The 20,968-nt window shown below is 55.3% G+C and overlaps 1 protein-coding gene across 1 annotated transcript in view; it reads right to left on the bottom strand.

Annotated features, from left to right (window-relative positions):
• The window catches only part of GLP1R (glucagon like peptide 1 receptor), a 40,790-nt gene extending 22,687 nt beyond the window's left edge, over positions 1-18,103 (bottom strand). Inside the window, exons 1-3 of the mRNA XM_070360994.1 lie at positions 17,983-18,103; positions 9,626-9,722; positions 8,821-8,928 (exon numbers count right to left, since the gene is read on the bottom strand). Coding sequence (XP_070217095.1) covers positions 8,821-8,928; positions 9,626-9,722; positions 17,983-18,060 — 283 coding nt within the window. The 5' untranslated portion in view covers positions 18,061-18,103. The remainder of the gene's footprint in view (positions 1-8,820; positions 8,929-9,625; positions 9,723-17,982) is intronic.
• Positions 18,104-20,968: the final 2,865 nt, after the last annotated feature.

Genomic DNA, 20,968 nt, shown 5'->3' on the forward strand with positions numbered 1-20,968 from the left:
CTGGTCCCATCACTTTATGGCAAATAGATGGGGAAACAGCGGAAACTGTGACAGACTTTATTTGGGGGGGCTCCAAAATCACTGCAGATGGTGACTGTAGCCATGAAATTCAAAGATACTTACTCCTTGGAAGAAAGTATGACCAACCTAGTCAGCATATTAAAAAGCAGAGACATTACTTTGCCAACAAAAGTCTGTCTAGTCAAGGCTATGGTTTTTCCAGTAGTCATGCACGGATGTGAGAGTTGGAGTATAAAGAAAGCTGAGCGCCGAAGAATTGATGCTTTTGAACTGTGGTATTGGAGAAGACTCTTGAGAGTCCCTTGGACAGCAAGGAGATCAAACCAGTCCATCCTAAAGGAAATCAGTCCTGAATATTCATTGGAAGGACTGATTCTAAAGCTTAAACTCCAATACTTTGGCCACCTGATGCGAAGAACTGACTCATTTGAAAAGACCATGATGCTGTAAAAGATTGAAGGCAGGAGGAGAAGGGGATGACAGAGAATGAGATGGTTGGATGGCATCACCGACTCAATGGACATGAGTTTGGGTAAACTCTGGGAGTTGGTGATGGATAGGGAGGCCTGGCGTGCTGCAGTCCACGGGTCGCAAAGAGTCAGACACGACTGAGCGACTGAACTGAACACACCATTTCCATGTCCCTGCCTCAAATCTCACTCAGACAAGGCTCAGTGCTGATGAGCTATGGCCCTGGCAGACCCACAGCCATCCCTGAGATTTCTGATTCTTGGAACTCAGGGCCACCTCCTTGGGCAAAGTAGACCTCAGCTATAAAGTGGCCACAGAGCTCCTGAGAGAAAGAGACACACCCCTTCCCTGAGGGAGCCCCAGTCTGAAGGGAGACACAGCCCCACCTCAGGGAGCCCCAGTCTGAGGGGAGACACAGCCCTGCCTCAGGGAGCCCCAGTCTGAGGGGAGACACAGCCCTGCCCTCAGGGACCCCCAGTCTGATGGGAAACACAGCCCCATCCTCAGGGAGCCCCAGTCTGAGGGGAGACACAGCCCTGCCCTCAGGGAGCCCCAGTCTGAGGGGAGACACAGCCCTGCCTCAGGGAGCCCCAGTCTGAGGGGAGACACAGCCCCGCCCCAGGGAGCCCCAGTCTGAGAGGAGACACAGCCCTGCCCTTGGGGAGCCCCAGTCTGAGGGGAGACACAGCCCTGTCCTCAGGAAGTTCTAACCTGATGGAGGAGACCCAGTCCTATTGTCAAAGATCACCTGATTTAAAGGAAAACATAGCTAACGGCAGAGATACAGTCCTTAGAGACCCTCTGTTCAAAGAGGGGGAGAACTGGCTCCTCCCTTCAAGTAACTACAAGTAGCTGGAGACAGAGGCTGTCCTCGGAGACCTCCCAGTCTGAGTGGGGAGCCCCTGTCCTCCAGGAGCTCCCTGTCTGAGAGAGGAAGGAAGCACAGTGCCTGACTTCAGAGAATCAAGACTCTCACAGAAAGAAGAAGGTGCTTAGAAAGCAATAACATCAATGTGAAGAAGAGAGGTCACACACAGACCCAGCAGAATTGAGGGCAGGGTGTCCCTGTGCCCCTCACACCCTGCCTGGGCATCTGGTGCTGGAGCAACTGCCCTGGCAGGCCTCAGTGTCCACCATCCAGGGAGGGGGTTGGCTGGTGGCCCCAAGTTTGCAGTGAGGTCACAGTGATAGGGGCTTACTTGTGTCTGAGAGGAAATATAAGTCTGACCCCAGGGCCAGGAGACCAGGGACAAAGGCGGGGAGAGATTTTGCACCGGGGGCGGGGGGTGTCAAGGAGTGGACTAGGGGCCAGAACAAGTTTTAAAAGACTGAAAAGACTTCCCTGGTGGTCCAGTGGTTAAGAATCCGCCTACCAATGCAGGGGACACAGGTTCAACCCCTGGTCCAGGAAGATCCCACGTGCCGGGGAGCAACTAAGCCTCTGTACCACAACTGCTGAGCCCATATGCCACAACTAAGACTCAACACAGCCAAAAATAAATGTTTTTTTAATTCTAAAGGAAAAAAGATTTTAAAGACCAGATTCCCCAGGTGTGGGAAGAAGGCTCAGCGTGAGGGAGAGAGGGAGGCCCTGGGTGGCAGCGGCTGCTCAGAAGTTTCCAGGTGAGGCAGCAGTAAGGACAGGTCTGCGCAGGGGGCTAATTAACACGCATGTCTGACAGCAGCATCGCCAGCCCAGGTCCACCCACCAGGGCCCAGGAGGGACGCGCCATGGAGGCCGGGGCTGCATTTCCTAGTTCACAAACCGTCAAGCCACCCACTGCTGTCGTATGCCCGACATCTTCACTTTAAGGGCTGGGGCAACCCTCCGCTTACATGGTCAGGCACCTTCAGGGCCTGTCAGTGGGACCCTGGTCCCCTGAGCCAGTCCCCAGCTTGCAGCTCACTCTCCTTTCTCCCACTGCTCTTCAGAGACCCTGAGCAGGGTCCTGATTTAGGAGACAAAGTATCTGGTAATACCGTGGGGCTAAGTCAGCTTTTGGCATCACAGCTTCTAGAAGAACCTGCATTTTAAGAGACGTCCCCGGGGAAGAGAAACAAAAGCCTGAAAAATCAAATGGTGGGACTTCCCTCGGCAGGAGAAGCCCCCGACACAGGATGAACAAATCAAAAAAGGAAAAAGGCAGAGAAGGGGAGGCATCAGGTCTGATTTTAAGCGACTGGATGAGCCCCCGGACGTCTCTTTGATCTGCTGCGTGAGTGCCTAGAATTCTTCCCCAGGGGTTGAGTCATCTGATATGACAGCAACAGCAGCCTTCAGGGGTAATGACCCCACAGCACTGATGGAGATCTGGGCTGATTCTACAGGGTGTGAGACTGGTGTCAGAGCCTTCTCTGGAGGCCCGTTTAGATGGGAGGAAGTGGGGAGAGGTGAGGAGGCAGAGGGGCCAGGCAAGGGAGAGGACCCAGCAGTGCAGCCAAAACCATGGAAGTACCACCGACCCAGGACGCAGCAGTGTGACCCTAATAACACTCAACTCGCCACAGGGGCACAGGGTCTGGCAGCCAGGAGGCACACAAATGGATGCTTTCCTTCCTCTCTCAAGCCCTCTCGGCAGGCTGCACTGTCACAGAATCAGGTTTTGAGCACCTGCTATACGCCTGACACCTGAGAACATCACAACCACCTTACAAGGTTAGGCGCCGAGAATCCCATTTTACAGATGGAGAAACCGAGCCTCTAAGAGGCCAAGTGACTTGCCCAAGATGATCCAGCCAGGGAGTGGCAGAATCAGGATCACAGCCCCTGGCCCTCTGCCTCTGGAGGCCAAAAGGCCAAGAGTCAGCACCGAACTCGCTGCTAACAGTCCACCACGGCCTTGTGCCATTTCTCTGCCCTTCCTCTGGGCCTGGATTCACCAACATTCTGCATCTTCCCAGCAGATCCTCTTGGCAGTGTGGGCCCCCTGCACCCTGCCATTCCTGGGTTCTCTTCTCAGGGCGAACTGGGAGGATGGGGAGGTGGTAGGGAGGTGGAATGTGCACAGATGTATGTGTCACTGGCACAGTGTCAAGGGATCGCTGCATCCCTGCAAAGCTCAGTGAGCCTATGCAAACGCGTCTGTCAATTACCCCTCATTAGCAGCAAATATTAAAAGCCAGAACTGTTCCTGGCCCGGCTGTGGTCCCCAGGCGCCCATCTTGGCTGGAGATGGGGTGGGTCAGGGCCCAGCCCAGCTTATCAGGCCAGCCTTATCTGGCCCGGGAGCTACTGGTATATCATAACCAGAAGCTTGGCTCTGGTCTTGTCAACACCAGGAGGCAGCCGGCCACGAGCCAGGAAGCCTAGGGAATATTTCATTAAGTCAGACCCTGGTGCTGGAAATAAAACCCCCAATTAAACACTTCCCCTCCCGGAAACTGCAGCGGCGTCCGTAATCAAGCTAACAGCCGCCCTTCCACGTGGATGCGGGCACTCAGGGCTGTTGAGAGGCGCTCATGAATCCATTAGCTCCTGTACCCTGGCAACAGCAGTGGCCAGCATGGACGCCTGGGCCCCCAACTTCCAGGCCGGGATGCCGAGATTCAAAGACGGCAGTCACAGGACCTCCCCAGAGTGCAGGAATGAGGGTCAAAGCCAGGGCTGGAACTAAAGGGGCCGGCTTGGACTCCAGGTGAGGGGCTGTGCCTCACATCAAGGGATAGAGGAAGACCTCAAGCTCAAATCCTGGTTCTGCCCTCAACCAGCTATGGGACCTGGGGCAGACCTCCCTGGGTCTCAGTTTCCTCATCTGTAAAATGGAAACCATAATAACTTCCCAGGTCGGTGGTGTGAAGACTAGAAGTGAAAGCACATGAAATGCCTGGTAGCTGTGTGTGTGTGTGTGTGTGTGTGTGTGTGTGTGTGTGCGTGCGCGCACGCGTGCTCAATCATGTCCAACTCTTTGCAACCCCATGGACTGTAGCCCACCAGGCTCCTCTGTCCATGGAACTTTCCAGGCAAGAATACAAGAGTGGGTTGCCATTTCCTTCTCCAGGGGATCTTCCTGACCCAGGGTCGAACCCATGTCTCTTGCATCTCCTGCACTGGCAGGCGGATTCTTTACCACTAGCGCCACCTGGGTGCCTGGCTGGCCTTCAGAACACAGTCACAGTGAAAGCCCTGCTCCTGCCCAATTCCACCCCTACCCTGGCCCCAATTCTTCAAAAGAGTGCCCTTCACTGGGGCTGGGCTGGAATTTAGAACCCTGCAGCAGCTGAAATCCCTCCAGGACCAGCAGGGGGCCTCGGCTTCCTTCCGCAACCCTGGCCTGCTGCGAAAGCTCCTCCAGGGAGGCACCTGTCAGAGTTACCAAGAATTGTGAGTTATAGGCTATTTTTAAAGCATTTTATGACTCTCCTATAATTAGAACCAAGCTCACAAACAGGTAGGGATCAGGAGAGGGTGCAGCTAATGAGACTGGAATGATTTGTAACAAGCAGCTCAGCTGTTGGCTGGGAAGCGAGGTTGCTGGAGGGCCCTCAGGTGGCAGCAGGCTCTTGGACGCCACTCCAGCCTCTTGGTTTCCAGAGAGAAAATCTTGTGGACACAAGGCATCTCCTCTGGAGCCCTTCCTTCCCTGACTCACCTGCCCCTACCCTTTCCGTGCAATCCCCGGTTCTGAATTAGAGGGGTCTGCGTTCAAGGACTCGGCTGGCATCCCTGGGATGCTGTACAGTTCCGAGTCCCGGCCCCGTCTCCGAGCTGGTGCCTAAACATCCTCCACCCTGGAGGGCCCTCCTCCCCGTCCTCCATCTCCATCCACCTGTTCTTTAAGGCCTGGCCCCAACGACACCTCCCTCTGGAAGCCTTCCTAATGCCACACCCCAGGCAGAAGAGGTGGCTCTGACCTCCCTCGGCACCACTTCCCTGGCTCTTGAGCAACCTCTTCAAGCCCCATGAGAGTCACCCCTTCTCCCCAAAGCCCGCACACTCACACACCTCTAAGGTCTCACTGACATCCCCAGCTCTTAACCCAGACCTGCCCTGGGTAATTGTTTCGAATTATTTCTCGAGTCACTCATTCCTCTGCCCTGCCCTGCGCCCCAGAAGGCTGACCCCTGTGGACAGTATCACTTGAGCTCCCGGCCCTCTGCTGGGTTTAGCTAATGGGAGGCACTGGCAGGAGGTAGGAAGACAGTTGGAAAGAGAGGCTGGGGTATTTCTCCCTTGCTCCCTTTCTGCCTTGATTCTGAGGTTCTGGCAGCGGTTTTTGCCTCTCTGTGACCATGGCCCTGTCCTGCTGGTGGCCTCTCCATCTTCATGACCTCCAGCTGTCATGAGGGCACCACAGCCCTGTTCCTGCCCCACTGGGACCTAGGGCTACTAAAGCTTCCCACTCTTTTTTTTTTTTTTTTCAGCTTCCCACTCTTATAGTCCTGGTGCTTTATGTTCCTTGTTGTTGTTTAATTGCTAAGTTGTGCCTGACTCTGCGATGCCATGAACTGTAGCCCGCCAGGCTCCTCTGTCCATGGGATTTCCTAGGCAAGAATACTGGAGTGGACTGCCATGCCCTCCTCTAGGGGACCTTTCCGATCCAGGGATTGAACCTGCATCTCCTGCATAACAGGCAGATTCTTTACCGCTGAGACACCAGGTTAACCCAGACCAACCTCTGAAGTGGTCCCTCTGTCGGGTTCTTTTGAGATTCCCAGCTGAGTGTGTTTTCTCCCAGGACATTGACTAAGATCTGCTCCTCTTTCTTCTTCACATTCCTAATTCCCACAACGACATTTTCACTTAGGGCACTCCCTTGATTAGCCCAAGAAAGTTTCAGAACTGCCCCCTCCTCATCTCCCATGCCCTGGGAGGGGGTGAGGGAAGCTCCCCGTGCCAGCTCCTGCCAAGGGGACAGCCAGGACAGGCCAGAGACAGCGATTATGTTGCAGGAACCCAGGGTGGGTATCTCTGTGGGTCCTTAACTCAGAGAGAGGGGAGAGGGAGGCAGAGTCTCTGATCCCAAGGGTCAAAAAAGGGAGTGAGTTAGCTTGGTCAAAAAAGGGAGTGAGGCGGGGAGCGGTGGGGTGGAAGCTGGCAGGGGGCCTGTGCAGTGGCTGTTATCTTCATGGAGAAAGCAATAAAACCATGTTCGCTCATAAATGGGCACCACCAGGACCTATTTCCTGCTCAAATAAAATTAAAGGTGATGGATGGAGCCGCGAGCAGCAGGCAGAGCTGGGGGTGGCTTAGTGCTGAGTGATGGGCCCTGTCCTGCGCCTGGCTCCCCGGGGTCTAGAGGGCCAGCCAGCCAGCCAGTCCCAAACCTTTGGGGAGCTGGGAACCTGTGTGTATTGAGGGAAGTGGGGAAGACAAGTCAGGTGGGTGGAAAAAATTGACAGAAACCATTTTTTAGGAATTTGAAATCCTCCTAACACCACCATCACCTGGCTATATCCCCGCTCCCACATGATGTCCAGAGGCACAGAGAGGTTTAGAAGTTCAGTCAAGCGCACACAGCCACTTGGAACAGTGTGAGGCAGAATCATAAGATTTCATCTCCAGGGAGAAGGCAAGCAGTTCACTGCCCTCCTTTGGGGTGGTCCAGCCAGCAGAGGCTCAGGTCGCTCCCCTGTCTCCATGCCCAGACCCACACACACAGGAACACACATGTGCCCGCACACTGGAGGAAGCCTGGTGCAGAAATGACACACGCTTAATCTGAACCAGACTCCTGGGCTGATTCATGGGTCTGCTATTCACTCACTGTGAGAGCTTGGAAAAGTCATTTAGCATCTCTGGGCCTCAGTTTCCTCCTCTGTAAGAGGGGAGGGTCATTGGAGTACTAAATGAGGTATTCTTAGAGTACTTGGAGCCCTGAAAAGTTGTTGTGAGGATTAAATGACTGTAGGTACATAAAGTGCTTATGGAAGAGCTGCATGAAGGGCACTGGGCCGCTCTGTCTCACCCTGGTGCCTGCCTCTTTCCAGCCCAGGCTCTCAGCATGCCCCTCGGGGTGGTTGGGCATACCAGGAGGGCACAGCAGGAGAGAGAGTCCTCAGGACTCCAGCTGGGACTTCGTCTGACCTCCATTCCATGTTCTGAGCTGAAGCTGACGCCGGGCCCTGCCAGGTGCCCAGATGTTCCACTAAGCAGCTGCCTCTTCCAGGAAGCCCACTAGCTTCCCACAGCATGACCTCCCTCTCACACCTGCTTCTGGGCCAGTTTCTGCTTGGTCTCAGGCCCCTTCAATGCACTGTCATTAAGAGCACAGGCTGCCTTCAAATCCTGGCCCTGCCATTGACACATCATCTAGAGTGAGCTGTGTAAACTTTCTGGGGACTCAGTTCCCCTATCTATATTACAAGCATACAGCGGGTCATTGTAAGGATTACATGAATACTTGCCTTATAGGGCAGGATGGGGCACAAAGCAGGCACTGAGTAAGTATCACTATTATAAGACAGTATCTTTTCTCCCTTCCTGAGACTGTGAGCTCTCTGAGGCAAGGGTGCTTGTCTCCTGGGACACATGGGGCGGATGGGGGGTGGGGCACATGGTCTCCCCCTCCAGTCAGAGCTCCCTCTGCAGTCTCTGTAGGTCTCTGCACCCCAAAGCCCCTCTCACCTACCCAATCACACCCTTCCCACCACAAGGTGTCCCCTACAGGCAGGAGTGAGCTGGGGAGGGCCGGAGGACAATCCCACTAAGGCCTGATCACCACTGCCTGGGTTCCTCTGAGCAGTGAACCCCTTGAAAAGTCAGGAGGTGTCTCCAGGGCACTATCAGGTAAGCGTTAGTTGCTCAGTCGTGTCCGACTCTTTGCAACCCCATGGACTGCAGCCCGCCAGGCTCCTCTGTCCATGGGATTTTCCAGGTGAGAATACAGGAATGGATTGCCATCCCCTTTTCCAGGGGATCTTCCCAACCCAGGGATTGAAACTGTTTCTCCTGCATTGCAGGCAGATTCTTTACCATCTGAGCCACCAGGGAAGTGGGGCATCTACAAACACATGCATACACACACACAGCAATGACATCTCAAACCACTCCACCCCAAGTACCCAGGAACTGTTCCTGCCTGATCCCTTTCCTGATTACTACATAAAAGCGGGTGCTCACATTTCTTTCTTAAGTCAGAGCCCATGCTTTCCCTACAGACACCTGCCAGTACAAGCCTCAGGCCCAGGTTATACCTGATACCATCCCCTACCACTCCCCACCCCCAAGGAAAGGTAGGCAGACCACCGTGAGGAGGCCTAAAGACCTTCGGGAGTGGGGAGACGGTGTCTCAGTGGAAAGGAAGCAGCAAGCACCCTATGCCACCCCCACCCCCACCCGAGCCTCCTGGACATTGGGGAGGGGAGGTCCATGTGGGGAAGGGGACTCACCGCTGCTGGCCCAGGGTAGGTACCAGGGGCAGCTGACATTCACAAAGGAGCCTGGTGACCCATCCGGCCAGCAGGCATAGTCGTCGAAGGTCCGGTTGCAGAAGAGGTCTGGTGCAGGGGGAAGGCGTTGAGTCCGAGCCTGGCTGCGGCGCGTTCTGCTTTCCCCTGCTCCCCATTGGGGAGGCTACGCAGCAGAAAGCTCCCTGCCTAGCACGTTCCCACCCAACAGGCACCACTTAGCAGCAGAGGGACTTGGAGCCAAGTACTTAAGGTCTCTGTTTTCTCATCTGTAAAATGGGGTTGACTTCCCAGCCCACAGGGCTGAGCAGGGACAAATAGTGTAGGCAGCAAAGATATCAGAGCATAATAAGTGCTTAATACACAATCTTCATGGCCTTTTCTGAAATTCCACACCTCCTGTGACTGGGACGGCGCCTCGGTACCTCTCCAGCCCAAGATCACTTCCTCAGGTAACTGGGTCAGGACCGCAGGTCAGGAACAGAGGCCTGTCTGGCTTCAATCCTCTATTCTTTAAAACAGCCCACACAAGCCCCCTAAATGTTCATTACTGTAAGTACGTGAGTGGGGCCTTCAGTCCGGGCATAAGCCGGGAGGTGCTGAGGACACAGCACGGAATGGCCTGGTGTCAGCTCCTGGGGGGCCCTGGAGAGGGGCACAGCAGCTACACGGCTGCACCCCAAGGCATAGGGCAGATGCGGGTCCTAGAGAGGCAAGGGAGGCCAAGCCAGCTTGGGGGGCCTCCGAAGGCTCTGGGCAGCTGGGTGGGGGCCCCCCCTGCTCTCACCTGCGGCCGGGGGCGGGGCCTCGGTCAGGAAGCGCTGGCATTGGCGTCGGTACTCTCGCCATTTCTGCACAGTCTCCGAGAGGGACACGGTGGCACCCTGGGGAGAAGAAAGAAAAAGGGGCCCCTTGGGTCCAATTCAAGTCTATTTTACCCTCTGCCCCCACACACTTGGTTTCTTGATCTTTAGGGGATCTTAGGGCCCCAAACCCCACAGGCTTTGGCCATCTTTGCAAGGGGGTGACAACGCAATGAGGGGCCCCAGTGGATGCTTTTACATCTTTATGCCTCCCAGAGCATACCTTGCTGCTAAGTCGCATCAGTCGTGTCCGACTCTGTGCGACCCCATGGACTGCTGCCTACCGGGCTCCTCTGTCCATGGGATTTTCCAGGCAAGAGTACGAGAGTGGGTCACCAGTGCCTTCTCCTTGCATACCTTGAGGTGTAGTAAATGTCCAACCCATGGCTACTGAAAGGATGATGTTGGGGTGAGTGAAGGAGGGGGAGTGTCTCATTCATGGTTTCATCTGCCCCCACCCAGCAGAGATTTCCTGAGGGCCCTGGGGTTCGTGACTGCCACGGGCTCCTTTCCAGTGCCCAGTCAACCTGCCTGTGAAGTTCTCACACTTTCATCCACCATTCTAGAAGGGGACACGCAGGCTCAGAGTGGGAGAGGGGCTCAGTCAAGGTCACACAGCACTCCAAGGAGCAGAGCTAAGGTTAGGACCAGGAGCCTCCCAGATCAGTGACTGTTGGAGCAGTGGATGATGTGGGCTGTGGTGGGATTCAATGCTGCAGACCCTGGTACTATTTCCCATTACTACAGGGGTCCCCAGCCTCTGGGACCTGATGCCTGATGATTGGAGGTGGACCTGATGTAATAATAGAAATAAAGTGCACAGTAATTGTAACACACCTGAATCATCCTGAAACCATTCCCCCAACCCCCAGTCCAGGAAAAAACTGTCTTCCACAAAACCAGTCCCTTGTGCCAAAAAGGGCACTGCTCTAACGTCCCTCCTACAAAATGCAACCATGTTATCTGGGAGGTCAACACAAGCCTGCACTGTCTCCTTCTAGCACAACATGGGTCAAACATCAGCCCAGCCCAGCTCTATCAACTGGAGAAGGAGAAGTCTTGAGGACATGGGGTAAAGGGGTCAGAAAAGTTCCACGACACAGAGATTAGGCCTGCATTGGGAGGGGCCCCCCTATCTGTGAGCAGGGGGATAAGAAGCTCCACTTTCAGATAAGGTAACACAACTGGCTTTTAGACAGACCCAAGCAGATGCACCCAAGAGAGAATTATCCATTCCCAGACACTGTAGTGTACTTCCTTTACATATGTCTTGGGACTGTGTTTCTTTTTTATTTGTATTTTTTCCTGAACAGGCTGAAGATTCTAAATATTCCTCACTTAGAGGCTGCAGACACACAAATGACCAGGGAGCCCCTTGGATAAAATTTAGGACCTATACATAATTTAAAACAAAATTTCACTTTTTAAAATCACAACAATAAGCATTTGTGCTGAAAATAAAACAGCGTCCTTTGGGGAGCTTGCATCCTTGACTGGTGGTGCCCTAAGCACACTGGATCTGGTGTCTGGGTAATCTTGCCCAGATTTAAGCTGAGTTGTGGTTTGTAACAGGGGTCCCCAGTTTCTGAGATCTAATGCCTGATGATCTGAGGTGGAGTTAATGTAATAATAATACAAATAAAGTGCACAATAAATATAATGCACTTGTGGGTGTGTTAAGTCGCTTCAGTCATATCCGACTCTTTGCAACCCTATGGACAAGTTCCTCTGTCCATGGGATTCTCCAGGCAAGAATCCTGGAGTGGGTTGCAGCGCCCTCCTCCAGGGGAGCCTTTCCGACCCAGGGATAGAACTCCAATCTCTTATATCTCCTGCACTGGCAGGCAGTTTCTTTACCACTAGCGCCACCTGGGAAGCTTGAGTCATCCCAAAACCATCCCCCCACCGCGGTAAAACTGTCTTCCACAAAACCAGTTCCTGGTACCAAAGAGGTTGGGGACCGCTGGTTTATGAGACACTTCACATAAAGACACAGGTTGTCTTGGGCTCATCCCTGGCTGCCTAGGAAGCCCTGGGCAAGGGGCGAAACAAGCTTGCTTGAGCCCCAGCCACACTCTTAGAGTAAGTGTGCTGAGACCACAGGGGGAGATACCTAAGAGACAGTCCTCTTCTGAGGGCAAAGGTCAAGTGTATTTGTTATTAAAAAAAAAAAAAAAGAACAAGAAATCAAACCCAACAGCAAAGGCAGTATCACAATTTTAGCTACATCTGAGGGGTCCAAACAGTTTTCACTGAAGCCAGTCCTGGTGGATCAAACCCCCAGACTCACTTTCCTTCTCTTCCTGCCCCTGAAAACGGCAGCTGCTGGTGGTTGGGGTAGGGAGACTGGGAAGAAATCCCACTCCATCTCTCTTTCCAGGAGGAAAGCAGGCGGGAAGCAAGGTCACTGCTGGGAACTGGGGCAGAAGGTGTGTCAGGGCCAGGGAGTGAGAACGAGGAAGCTCATGGAAGTCAGAAGTCTGGGGGTGGAGGTGGGGAGTGGGGTTAAAGGGTAAGGACACCAGGAAGGCCAGGCTGGCCACCAACCTCCAGGGGACTTGGAGGCAGAGGCAGCCCTGTCACTTGCTCCGAGCAGAGCTTTGGACAAGAAACTATCTTCAGACTGGCGCTCCCTGAGGCAGGGCTGTCTCCCCTCAGACTGGGGCTCCCTGAGGCAGGGCTGTGTCCCTCCTCAGACTGGGGGTCCCTGAGGACAGGGCTGTGTCTCCCCTCAGACTGGGGCTCCCCAAGGGCAGGGCTGTGTCTCCCCTCAGACTGGGGCTCCCTGAGGCAGGGCTGTGTCTCCCCTCAGACTGGGACTCCCTGAGGCGGGGCTGTGTCTCCCCTCAGACTGGGGCTCCCTGAGGCGGGGCTGTGTCTCCCCTCAGACTGGGGCTCCCTGAGGCAGGGCTGCGTCTCCCCTCAGACGGGGCTCCCTGAGGACGGGGCTATGTGTCCCCTCAGGCTGGGGCTCCTTGAGAACAGGGGCTGGGTCGCCCCCCTCAGATAGAGGGCTTCCTGACAACAGGGTTCGCTGCCATCTTCCTGCACCAGTTGAAGTTCTCCAAATACTGCTCACTTCCGCCCCACCTCTCCCCAGTCAAACACACAAACTACCAGACCTCTGGCCTCTCCCCACCTGGTGTTTATGGAAGTAATACTGTGCCAGGCTCTGGGTGGCAGGTCTGACGGAGGGACATGGGGAACACAAAGATGAGGGCAGAGCCCGTGCCTGAGAGAATCTGCAGGCTCCTCGGGGGTGGGTTGGGGACAAATGCTGTTCAGGACACAGCAGAGAAGGTAGGTGACACTGCTCAGGTTGCGGCAGAACTTGGTGCAGACCTAAGAGTTCTGGGGGGGTCAGGGGGCCCTCTGGGAGCTGTGAGCGGGGGTTAAGCAGGGAATCTGTGGGGAGAGATTGGACCCAGCAAGGGCAGAGGGTGGGCATTTCAGCAGGGGGGCCTGGCCGAAACAACGCGGCAGAGATGGGGACACTACAGCTCCAGGGAGCAAGCTGAGGACGGCTACGGACCACTGTTCACAATCTTCTCAGGACCGGGGGCAGCTGGGAGGCTCTGGCCTGGAACAAGGCTGAGGTTAATCAGTGCGGCCAGGCCCGGGGCCCAGGGGAGCACGGTTACACGGAGATGCGTGAATAGACCTGGCTTTGGGCGCAGAGCCAGGGCTGACCCTGGCTCTCTCATATATTGATTTTCTGACCTTGTCCAAGAGTTTTAACTTCCAGCCTGAGCTCACACCTGCACAGACTGGAAATAACCATAGTCCCTCCCTCCTCATGAGCATTAAGTGAGTTGATGCTAAAGGGCCCCGGTACTTGGAAAACTCAGTCAACAACAGCTGTCCTGGATTTCTGCTGTTGATGGGAGAAAGCAAAGCGTGGTCCAGGCAGCCAGGCTTCCCGGGGAGTCAGGGTCCTACCCCTCCTTCATTTCTAGGATCAACAAACTTCTGGCAGGAGGAAACTAACATATTTTCATGCCAAGGACCGACCATTCAGCTTAATTCGTGGCATCTTCCAGCTGCAAACGTAGCCAATAGCAAAGCCTCCGTGCCTTCCAGCAAGCAGTGAACTGCGAGGAGGGGCCTGGCCCTGCCCACTGCGCCCCCCCCGCCCCACCCTACCCCATTTCATCCCCCTTAGATGTGAGGTCCTGCCCCAGGCCTGGAGACGAGGGGCTGCGGGGGCTGGGTGGTGGAGAGGATTCAGTGATGGAAGCCCTGCCCCTCACAGGCTGCAGAGCTGGCTGGAGATCGGGGCACTTGACAGGCCTGGGTGAGGGCAGGCTGGCCGTTTTTAGAATCAGGACTCACCAGGTGTTATGGGCACTCTCTGCATGGGGGTGAAGGCAAATGGGGGCAATGCCTGGGGTGGAGGTCACAGTAAGGAGGGGGCATCTCTCAGACTGAAGAGTTTAGGGAGGAAACAAGAGGTGAGAACGAAGAGGCCAGGAGGGAGCACTGGACAGACAGTCACAGGTCCTGGGCATAAATCCCAGTAGTCTGTTAATGTGGGACTGATGGGACAAATGTTAACCTTCTCAGGCCTCAATTTCCTCATCTGTAAAATGGGCACATCACTGTTCTCTAAGAATTCCAGGACAGTTCCAGCAAGATAAAGTAGTGAAAAGCTTTAGGAGTTATCCAGCCCTGTATGAATGGGCAATGTTCTAAGGAGGACGAGCAGGGAGAGAAGGACATGGAGCGGGTGGTTGCTCTCGAGGTGAGGGACTTTCCAACACCCTGGGAGGGCACACCTCCAAACACTGGCTGCTAACCTGAAGAATTCCTCCTACAGCCTCATGTCTCAGTATGAATAAGTGCATCAGATTCTTTCCTTCTCTGGGAACATTTTTGACTGAAGGGAAGGAGGAAAGACGGGCCTCTGAGGTGGGGAAAATGGGAGAGGGAAAAGAGGGCTCCGGTGACAACTCTGGGGTCTACCAGCTGGCGCAGCCCTGCGTCTTCCCCAAGGCAGGACCCGGCCTCATCTTCTCCGCCTGACTTCCAGAGCTCAGCCATCACCGATGGCCTCTGAGATCTGCAGGGGTGGGGCTGCTGGTCCCTGCGCTCTTGGCCCCATTTCTTTTTCCTTAAAGACTCCAGATGCATGAGCAGAAGGGCAGGGCAGGGAAGACCATACACACATTCTCACATGCACAGACCCCTCCCAGGGACACTCTGCCACACACGTTATCACACATGCCGTGGAGCACATGCTTACACACTAAGACATGACAGAGTCTCTCTCCCACACACGAACACACAGATGGTCAGGTACACACACAGAGACCCCTTGGCTGACATATACTCAGTCACACTGTCGCACACATAGATACAGAGGAAGAGTCACACGTTCTGTCACAAGCACACTATTTCTCACCCACACACGGACACACACTGACAGACACCCATTAACACTCTAAGAGGTCTGTCATACACACACACACACCCCTCCCCACAGATGCAGTATCACACTTGGAGTCACACATGCACACCGTCAGATACACAATGACACGCTGAGATGTTTCAGACACGGACTCACAGGCAGGAAGTCACAGAAGGTCACGTGAGTGCAGAGGAGAAACAGGGGTTCATACAACCCCTTTCCCCCGTCCCTCTCTTTATGTCTCTGTCTCCTTCTCTGTCTCTGTGTATCTCTGTATCTCCTCATCTCTCACACACAGGGAGGAACCTACTCAGGGGCAGCCTTCCGCTAAGGAAGAGCCTACTTCTCCTCACAGCCAGGCATCTGAGGGCAGGATGTGGTTTCTTGGTATCTCCTGCTCTGATCCCCACTGGAGTCCGAGTCTGGGAGGGAGTCCAGCTCAAGAATGAAGTTGCACGCTGACCGTGGTGTCCTCTGGACTCCCTCCACCCTTCACTAGAGGGGCCCCCACCTCCAGCCCTCTTCCACCACCCTGGAGAAGGCTTCCAGATGTCCGAGGACAAGAGGGTCAGAGGCCCTGAATGACTAAAGCTGCCGTCACGGGATGCCAGTGTCTCAATCTGCTCCAGAACTCCCACGTGGCAGGGCTCGTGACCCTTATTTACAGATGAGGAAACTGAGGTTCCATTCGCAATGGTCAGGAATATTTGAACCCAGTCTTAGCTGGCTCTAATTTGGGTGTCAAAGGCTTGCCCTCAGTAGACCAGCTCCCTCACAGGGGTCTTGGGGAGGAAAGGAATAGGGGAGGGGGTGGTCCTTCCCAGCAACAATGGAGTGGCCTAGGTCCCCTTCTTCAGAGGTCAATTCGACCACCCCCTCTGCCTGTACCCCCTCCAGCCTGGCCAGCCTGACTGTGGGTAGCTCACTCGGTTTTCCCTTTGGTCCCGCCTGGATGGGCAGGTATTAGGCACCAGCCCAGCCCTGCACCCCTTTCTCCTCTCTGCTGCTGGTCTGCTGGATTCACTTTATACAGGGAACCCTCCTTTTCTGAGATTTATCCCCCCAGCAGGGACATGGAGGGAGCAACTTAGTCTTGCTAATCTCATGAACAGAAAATAGAAGGCAAAATCCACCAGTGTTTATAGAGTCTTACACGCAGGATGAGTTGTGTCGCAATTACTGCAGTCTGACCTCCAAGCTTGTCACTCAGACCTCCGCGGGCCAGGAATGCTCAAAGCAGGGGCACCCCCCGAAACTCCCCTTCTCTGCTCGGAGCCTGGCTCACCCTGCCCTTCTCTGTGTCCCCAGGTCTAGAGATATGGTCCCAGGATATTGGGCTTTTACCCTTAGCCAAAGGCTGAAGAATGAGGGGATTAGAAGAGGGGGGGTTCAAGAAGCCCCACTCCTCTGGGCAAAGGAACTTTGGGGAGAAGACATGTGGCTTCCACAACCTCTCTTTTTTGCTTAATCTGCAAACTTGGCCTGGAGCAGGATGGGACCAGGCACCAGAGCCTCCCACCCCGACCCTGTCCCAGCCCAAGGAGGAGGAGGAGGGGGAGGAAGAAGTGGGGGAGGAGGAGGAGGGGGAGGAAGAAGTGGGGGAGGAGGAGGAGGGGGAGAGGAGGAGGGGGACGAGGTAAAGGTAAGCCAGAGCAGTCTGCAGTCCTGGCTCAGGAAAGATCCCAGGCATACCAGGGAAGCCATTGTGCGGCAAGGGCAGGTGAACAGGGAGAGGGAGGGAATGAGTCTCGGAAAAACACGGGGGCTGAGGAAGAGCTGGCACCTTAGCTGGGAGATGCATCTGTCCACATCTGGATTCTCAACCAAGGATGGAGTCGGCCCTCACCCAAGCCCCTCCTCCTCCTGCCTCCCACCTGGAACAAATTTCAAGGCCTGTACAGGTCCCCTCCCCAAAGCTTCAGGTCTCGGGGTAAGAGTGGGAGGTCACAGGGAAACACAGCCCCCTGACACAGGACAGGCCACCCAAGCCTGCACCTCCTCTCTGTTCAAGCGTCTCACAGCGTTTCTGGACAACTCCCCTCTCCTAAGGCAGGCTGACACAGCCCCCAGCCCAGGAGCCTGGAGGCAGCAAGGGGTCCCCCGGGGTCAGCTCTCCAAGGGCGTGGGGAGGCCAAGGTGTCTCTGAGCATCCCAGTATGAGCTCTGGTGCTTGTTGACCACCAAGAGGGTCAAGCTGGGGGTGTCAGATGAGTGTGTGTGGAGGGTGCTGCCTGCTTCCAGAGGAACAGGGAGCCTTTTCCGTGTTTGCCTTGGGGCTGGGGAGCCGATGTGGCTCTCAGGTTCCCTCTGGGAGGTCAGGAGGAAGGACAGCAAGCTGCCACTGCAGGGTCCCTGGGGCTGTGAGTCATAGGCTGTGCCGGGGGGGCTGCTGGTGGAAGAGAGTGGAGCTGGGGGTCCACACCCTGGCCTCTCTGCCTTCCCGGAGGGTCTCCCATGGCGAGCGGTGGCGGGTTGGGGCACAGACACGGCAGGAAAGGGTCTGGGGCCGAGTGGGAGAGGGCAGCTCGGGCTGCAGCCGAGCCACTGGTACGGGTTTGGGGGAGACGGAGTTGGGAAAGTGGTCCGGGGAGATGCCGGGCGCAGAAGTCTGCGCAGGGCGGCCGCGGGACAGCCGGTGGCCCGGCCAAGGGGCCCCGGCGGCCAGGAAGACGGGCGCCTGGCCGGGGCTAGGGGAGCCGTCCGCCGTCCGAGTCCCCACCTCGGCCACCCAGCCCGGGGCACTCCACTGTCCTAGGCCCCGCTCTCCCGAGGCTTGGGTCCCCGCCGCCCGCGGAGTTTCGCTCAAGTCCGGGACGCCTGGCCCGCCGCAGCCCGCACCGCCGCCAACCCCGCCCCGGGGCCCGCGGTTCTCACCTGGGGGCGGGGGCCGGCCCTGCCCACCGCCCCGAGCAGCAGCAGCGCCAGGCGGAGCAGCCCCGGGGCGCCGGCCATGGCGGGGCGCTCAGCACTGGGCCATCGCTGCCACCTGCGGCACGGCGCGCACCACTGAGCCCCGGCCGCGCGGGCGGGCGCGGGGGAGGAGCCGGCGCGGGGCCGCCCCGCCCGCAGGAGGGGCCGGGCGGGTCCTGGCTTTCCAACCCGGGCCGCCGAGGCCCCCCGGCCGGTCCTTCTCCCGCGGGAGGTCCCGGGCACTGCGCTCCGGGCCGGCGCGCTCGGGTTCGGGGCGCGCAGGAGTCGGGCCGTCCTCATCCCGCACCCGGACCACCTTCCGGATCCCTCTGCTAAGGAAAGCCAAACCGCCCCCAAGCTGTCCAGGGTACCCCAAAGGGAACTGGGGCCGGAGAAGCGCACGGGACTTGGCCAAGGTCACACCTTCCGTCAGACCCCTTCCGGAAAGTGTAACCTCAAAAGCTGCGAGTGGCTAGGAAGACAGATCCACCCGGCGGGGTTACCCCGTCCCCAAGTCCTCCCCTTCTCGAGTTCTGTCCCGAAGGCGGCCCTGGGACAACCAAGGTTGAGGGGACAATGACAAACGATCTATGGAGCCCTGCGGGTGGGGAGGGTCTAGAGGCTCACCACCCGCCTCCCGAAGCATAGCCCTGCTCTGAGTCCCTGGGCTTTTATAACCCCTGTGCCCACGCGATAACGTGTGCCCAAGGCTGTCCTCTGCCCTCCTGCGTCTTCCTCTCGCTGCTTGGTGGGACTCTCTATTTTACTTGCCTTTATATCCCCACACCCCTGCGCAGTGCGGACCTGGGAGCAGGGGCTGGTGGGGCCCAGACTCACCCTCAGCCAGGCTGTGGGAGACAGTGCCAAGAAAGCACTGACTTTCCTGTTCCCTAAAGACAGTGAGGAGACCCAGTGGGAAGAGGGAATTGTACCTGCCTTCCCGCAGTCAATCCTAAAGGAAATCAACCCCGAATATTCACTGGAAGGACTGATGCTGATGCTGAAACTTCAATACTTTGGCCACCTGATTGGCAGAACTGACCCATTGGAAAAGACCCCGAGGCTGGGAAAGATTGAAGGCGGGAGGAGAAGGGGATGACAGAGGACGAGATGGTTGGATGGCATCACCGTGTCAATGGACATTAGTTTGAGCATGCTCCGGGAGTTGGTGAAAGACAGGAAAGCCTGGCGTGCTGCAGTCCATGGGACTGCAGATTCGGGACACAACTTAGCGACTGAACAACAGTCGCCCCCCTCCCACACCAACAACAACAACAACAAAAGAACTTTGAAGTGGGGTGGCAGCAATATTAGCCTGGAGCTACATGGAGCATGTCTGGACCATTTCAAAGGGAAAGGGAGTCCGTTGGAGCAGCTGCTTCTCAGGGACAGAACAGAACATCTCAAATCCCAGAGAGAGGTGAGATGCTGGGAGGAGGCCCCCAGTGGGAGGAACCAGGGACTCCCATTCAGCAAGTTCTGCCTCCACTCCCTGAGGGTCATTTATTCCCTCCTTCCCAGGTGATGCAGTGGTAAAGAATTTGCCTGCCAATGCAGGAGACGTAGGGGATGTGGGTTTGATCCCTGGGTCAGGAAGATCCCTTGGAGGAGGAAATGGCAATCCACTCCAGTATTCTTGCCTGGAGAATCCCTTGGACAGAGGATCCTGGTGGGCTACAGTCCGTGGGGTTGCAAAAGAGTCAGAAACAACTGAGCGACTATGCACACACTACTAAGTATGCACACACACACTAAGAAGTCAATTAACAATCACCTTATGTGCCACTTAGGATTAGCTTGTTCAGCTGCAAGTGACAGAAAACCCCGAATAACAGGGGCATAACCAAGGACTCTGTAATGTAATGCAAGGTCAGAGGTTCAGCCCAGGGCTGGGGCAAAGGCTCCTTGACCATCAAGGTGTCCAGTTCTTTCAGTTTCCACCATTCTCATGGTTCAGGGCTTCTACCTAATAATACAAGGTGGCTGCTCCTGCTCCAGTCATGGTATTCAAATTCCAGCCAGCAGGAAGGCGGTAAGAGAAGTTGGGTGCACCTCCACCAGTGAGGACATAGCCTGAAAGAGGCAGTCATCAGTTCCACATGCCATGGTGAGCACTCAGACACATAGGCACACTTAGTCTTGAAGGAGGCCCTTTTTCCAAACTGTCACTGGCGAGGTCAAATATTACGGTTTTTATTACTTTAGAAGAAGGCTAGATGGATAGGCAAATAACTTGTAGACTCTGCTATATCAGGGCTGGGGGTTGGGGACAAGAGAAAAGGAGAGAGGAAAAGGGCTAGAGAAAGCACCCAGGCAGAACTGAGCCTTTTCCATGAATTTATCAACCTCTAAATTACACTCAGTAAGTATCAGTTGAACATCTGCCTTGAGCCACAAACTGAACTAGGTCCTGGGCATTAAATGGTGATGCAGTCTGCATCCTCAGACAGATTATATTCTAGTGCAGGAGGAAGATATTAAGAAAGTAATTATTGGAGCCATTTATATTACAATTTAACTTATATGCAGAGTACATCATGGGAAACGCTGGACTGGAAGAAACACAAGTTGGAATCAAGATTGCCGGGAGAAATATCAATAACCTCAGATATGCAGATGACACCATCCTTATGGCAGAAAGTGAAGAGGAACTCAAAAGCCTCTTGATGAAAGTGAAAGTGGGGAGTGAAAAAGTTGGCTAAAGCTCAACATTCAGAAAACAAATTTCATGGCATCAGGTCCCATCACTTCACGGGAAATAGATGGGGAAACAGTGTCAGACTTTATTTTTGGGGGCTCCAAAATCACTGCAGATGGTGACTGCAGCCATGAAATTAAAAGACGCTTAGTCCTTGGAAGGAAAGTTATGACCAACCTAGATAGCATATTCAAAAGCAGAGACATTACTTTGCCAACAAAGGTCTGTCTAGTCAAGGCTATGGTTTTTCCT

This window comes from Bos mutus, chromosome 23 (genome assembly GCF_027580195.1).
Source record: "Bos mutus isolate GX-2022 chromosome 23, NWIPB_WYAK_1.1, whole genome shotgun sequence".
In the NCBI taxonomy this organism is placed as follows: domain Eukaryota; kingdom Metazoa; phylum Chordata; class Mammalia; order Artiodactyla; family Bovidae; genus Bos; species Bos mutus.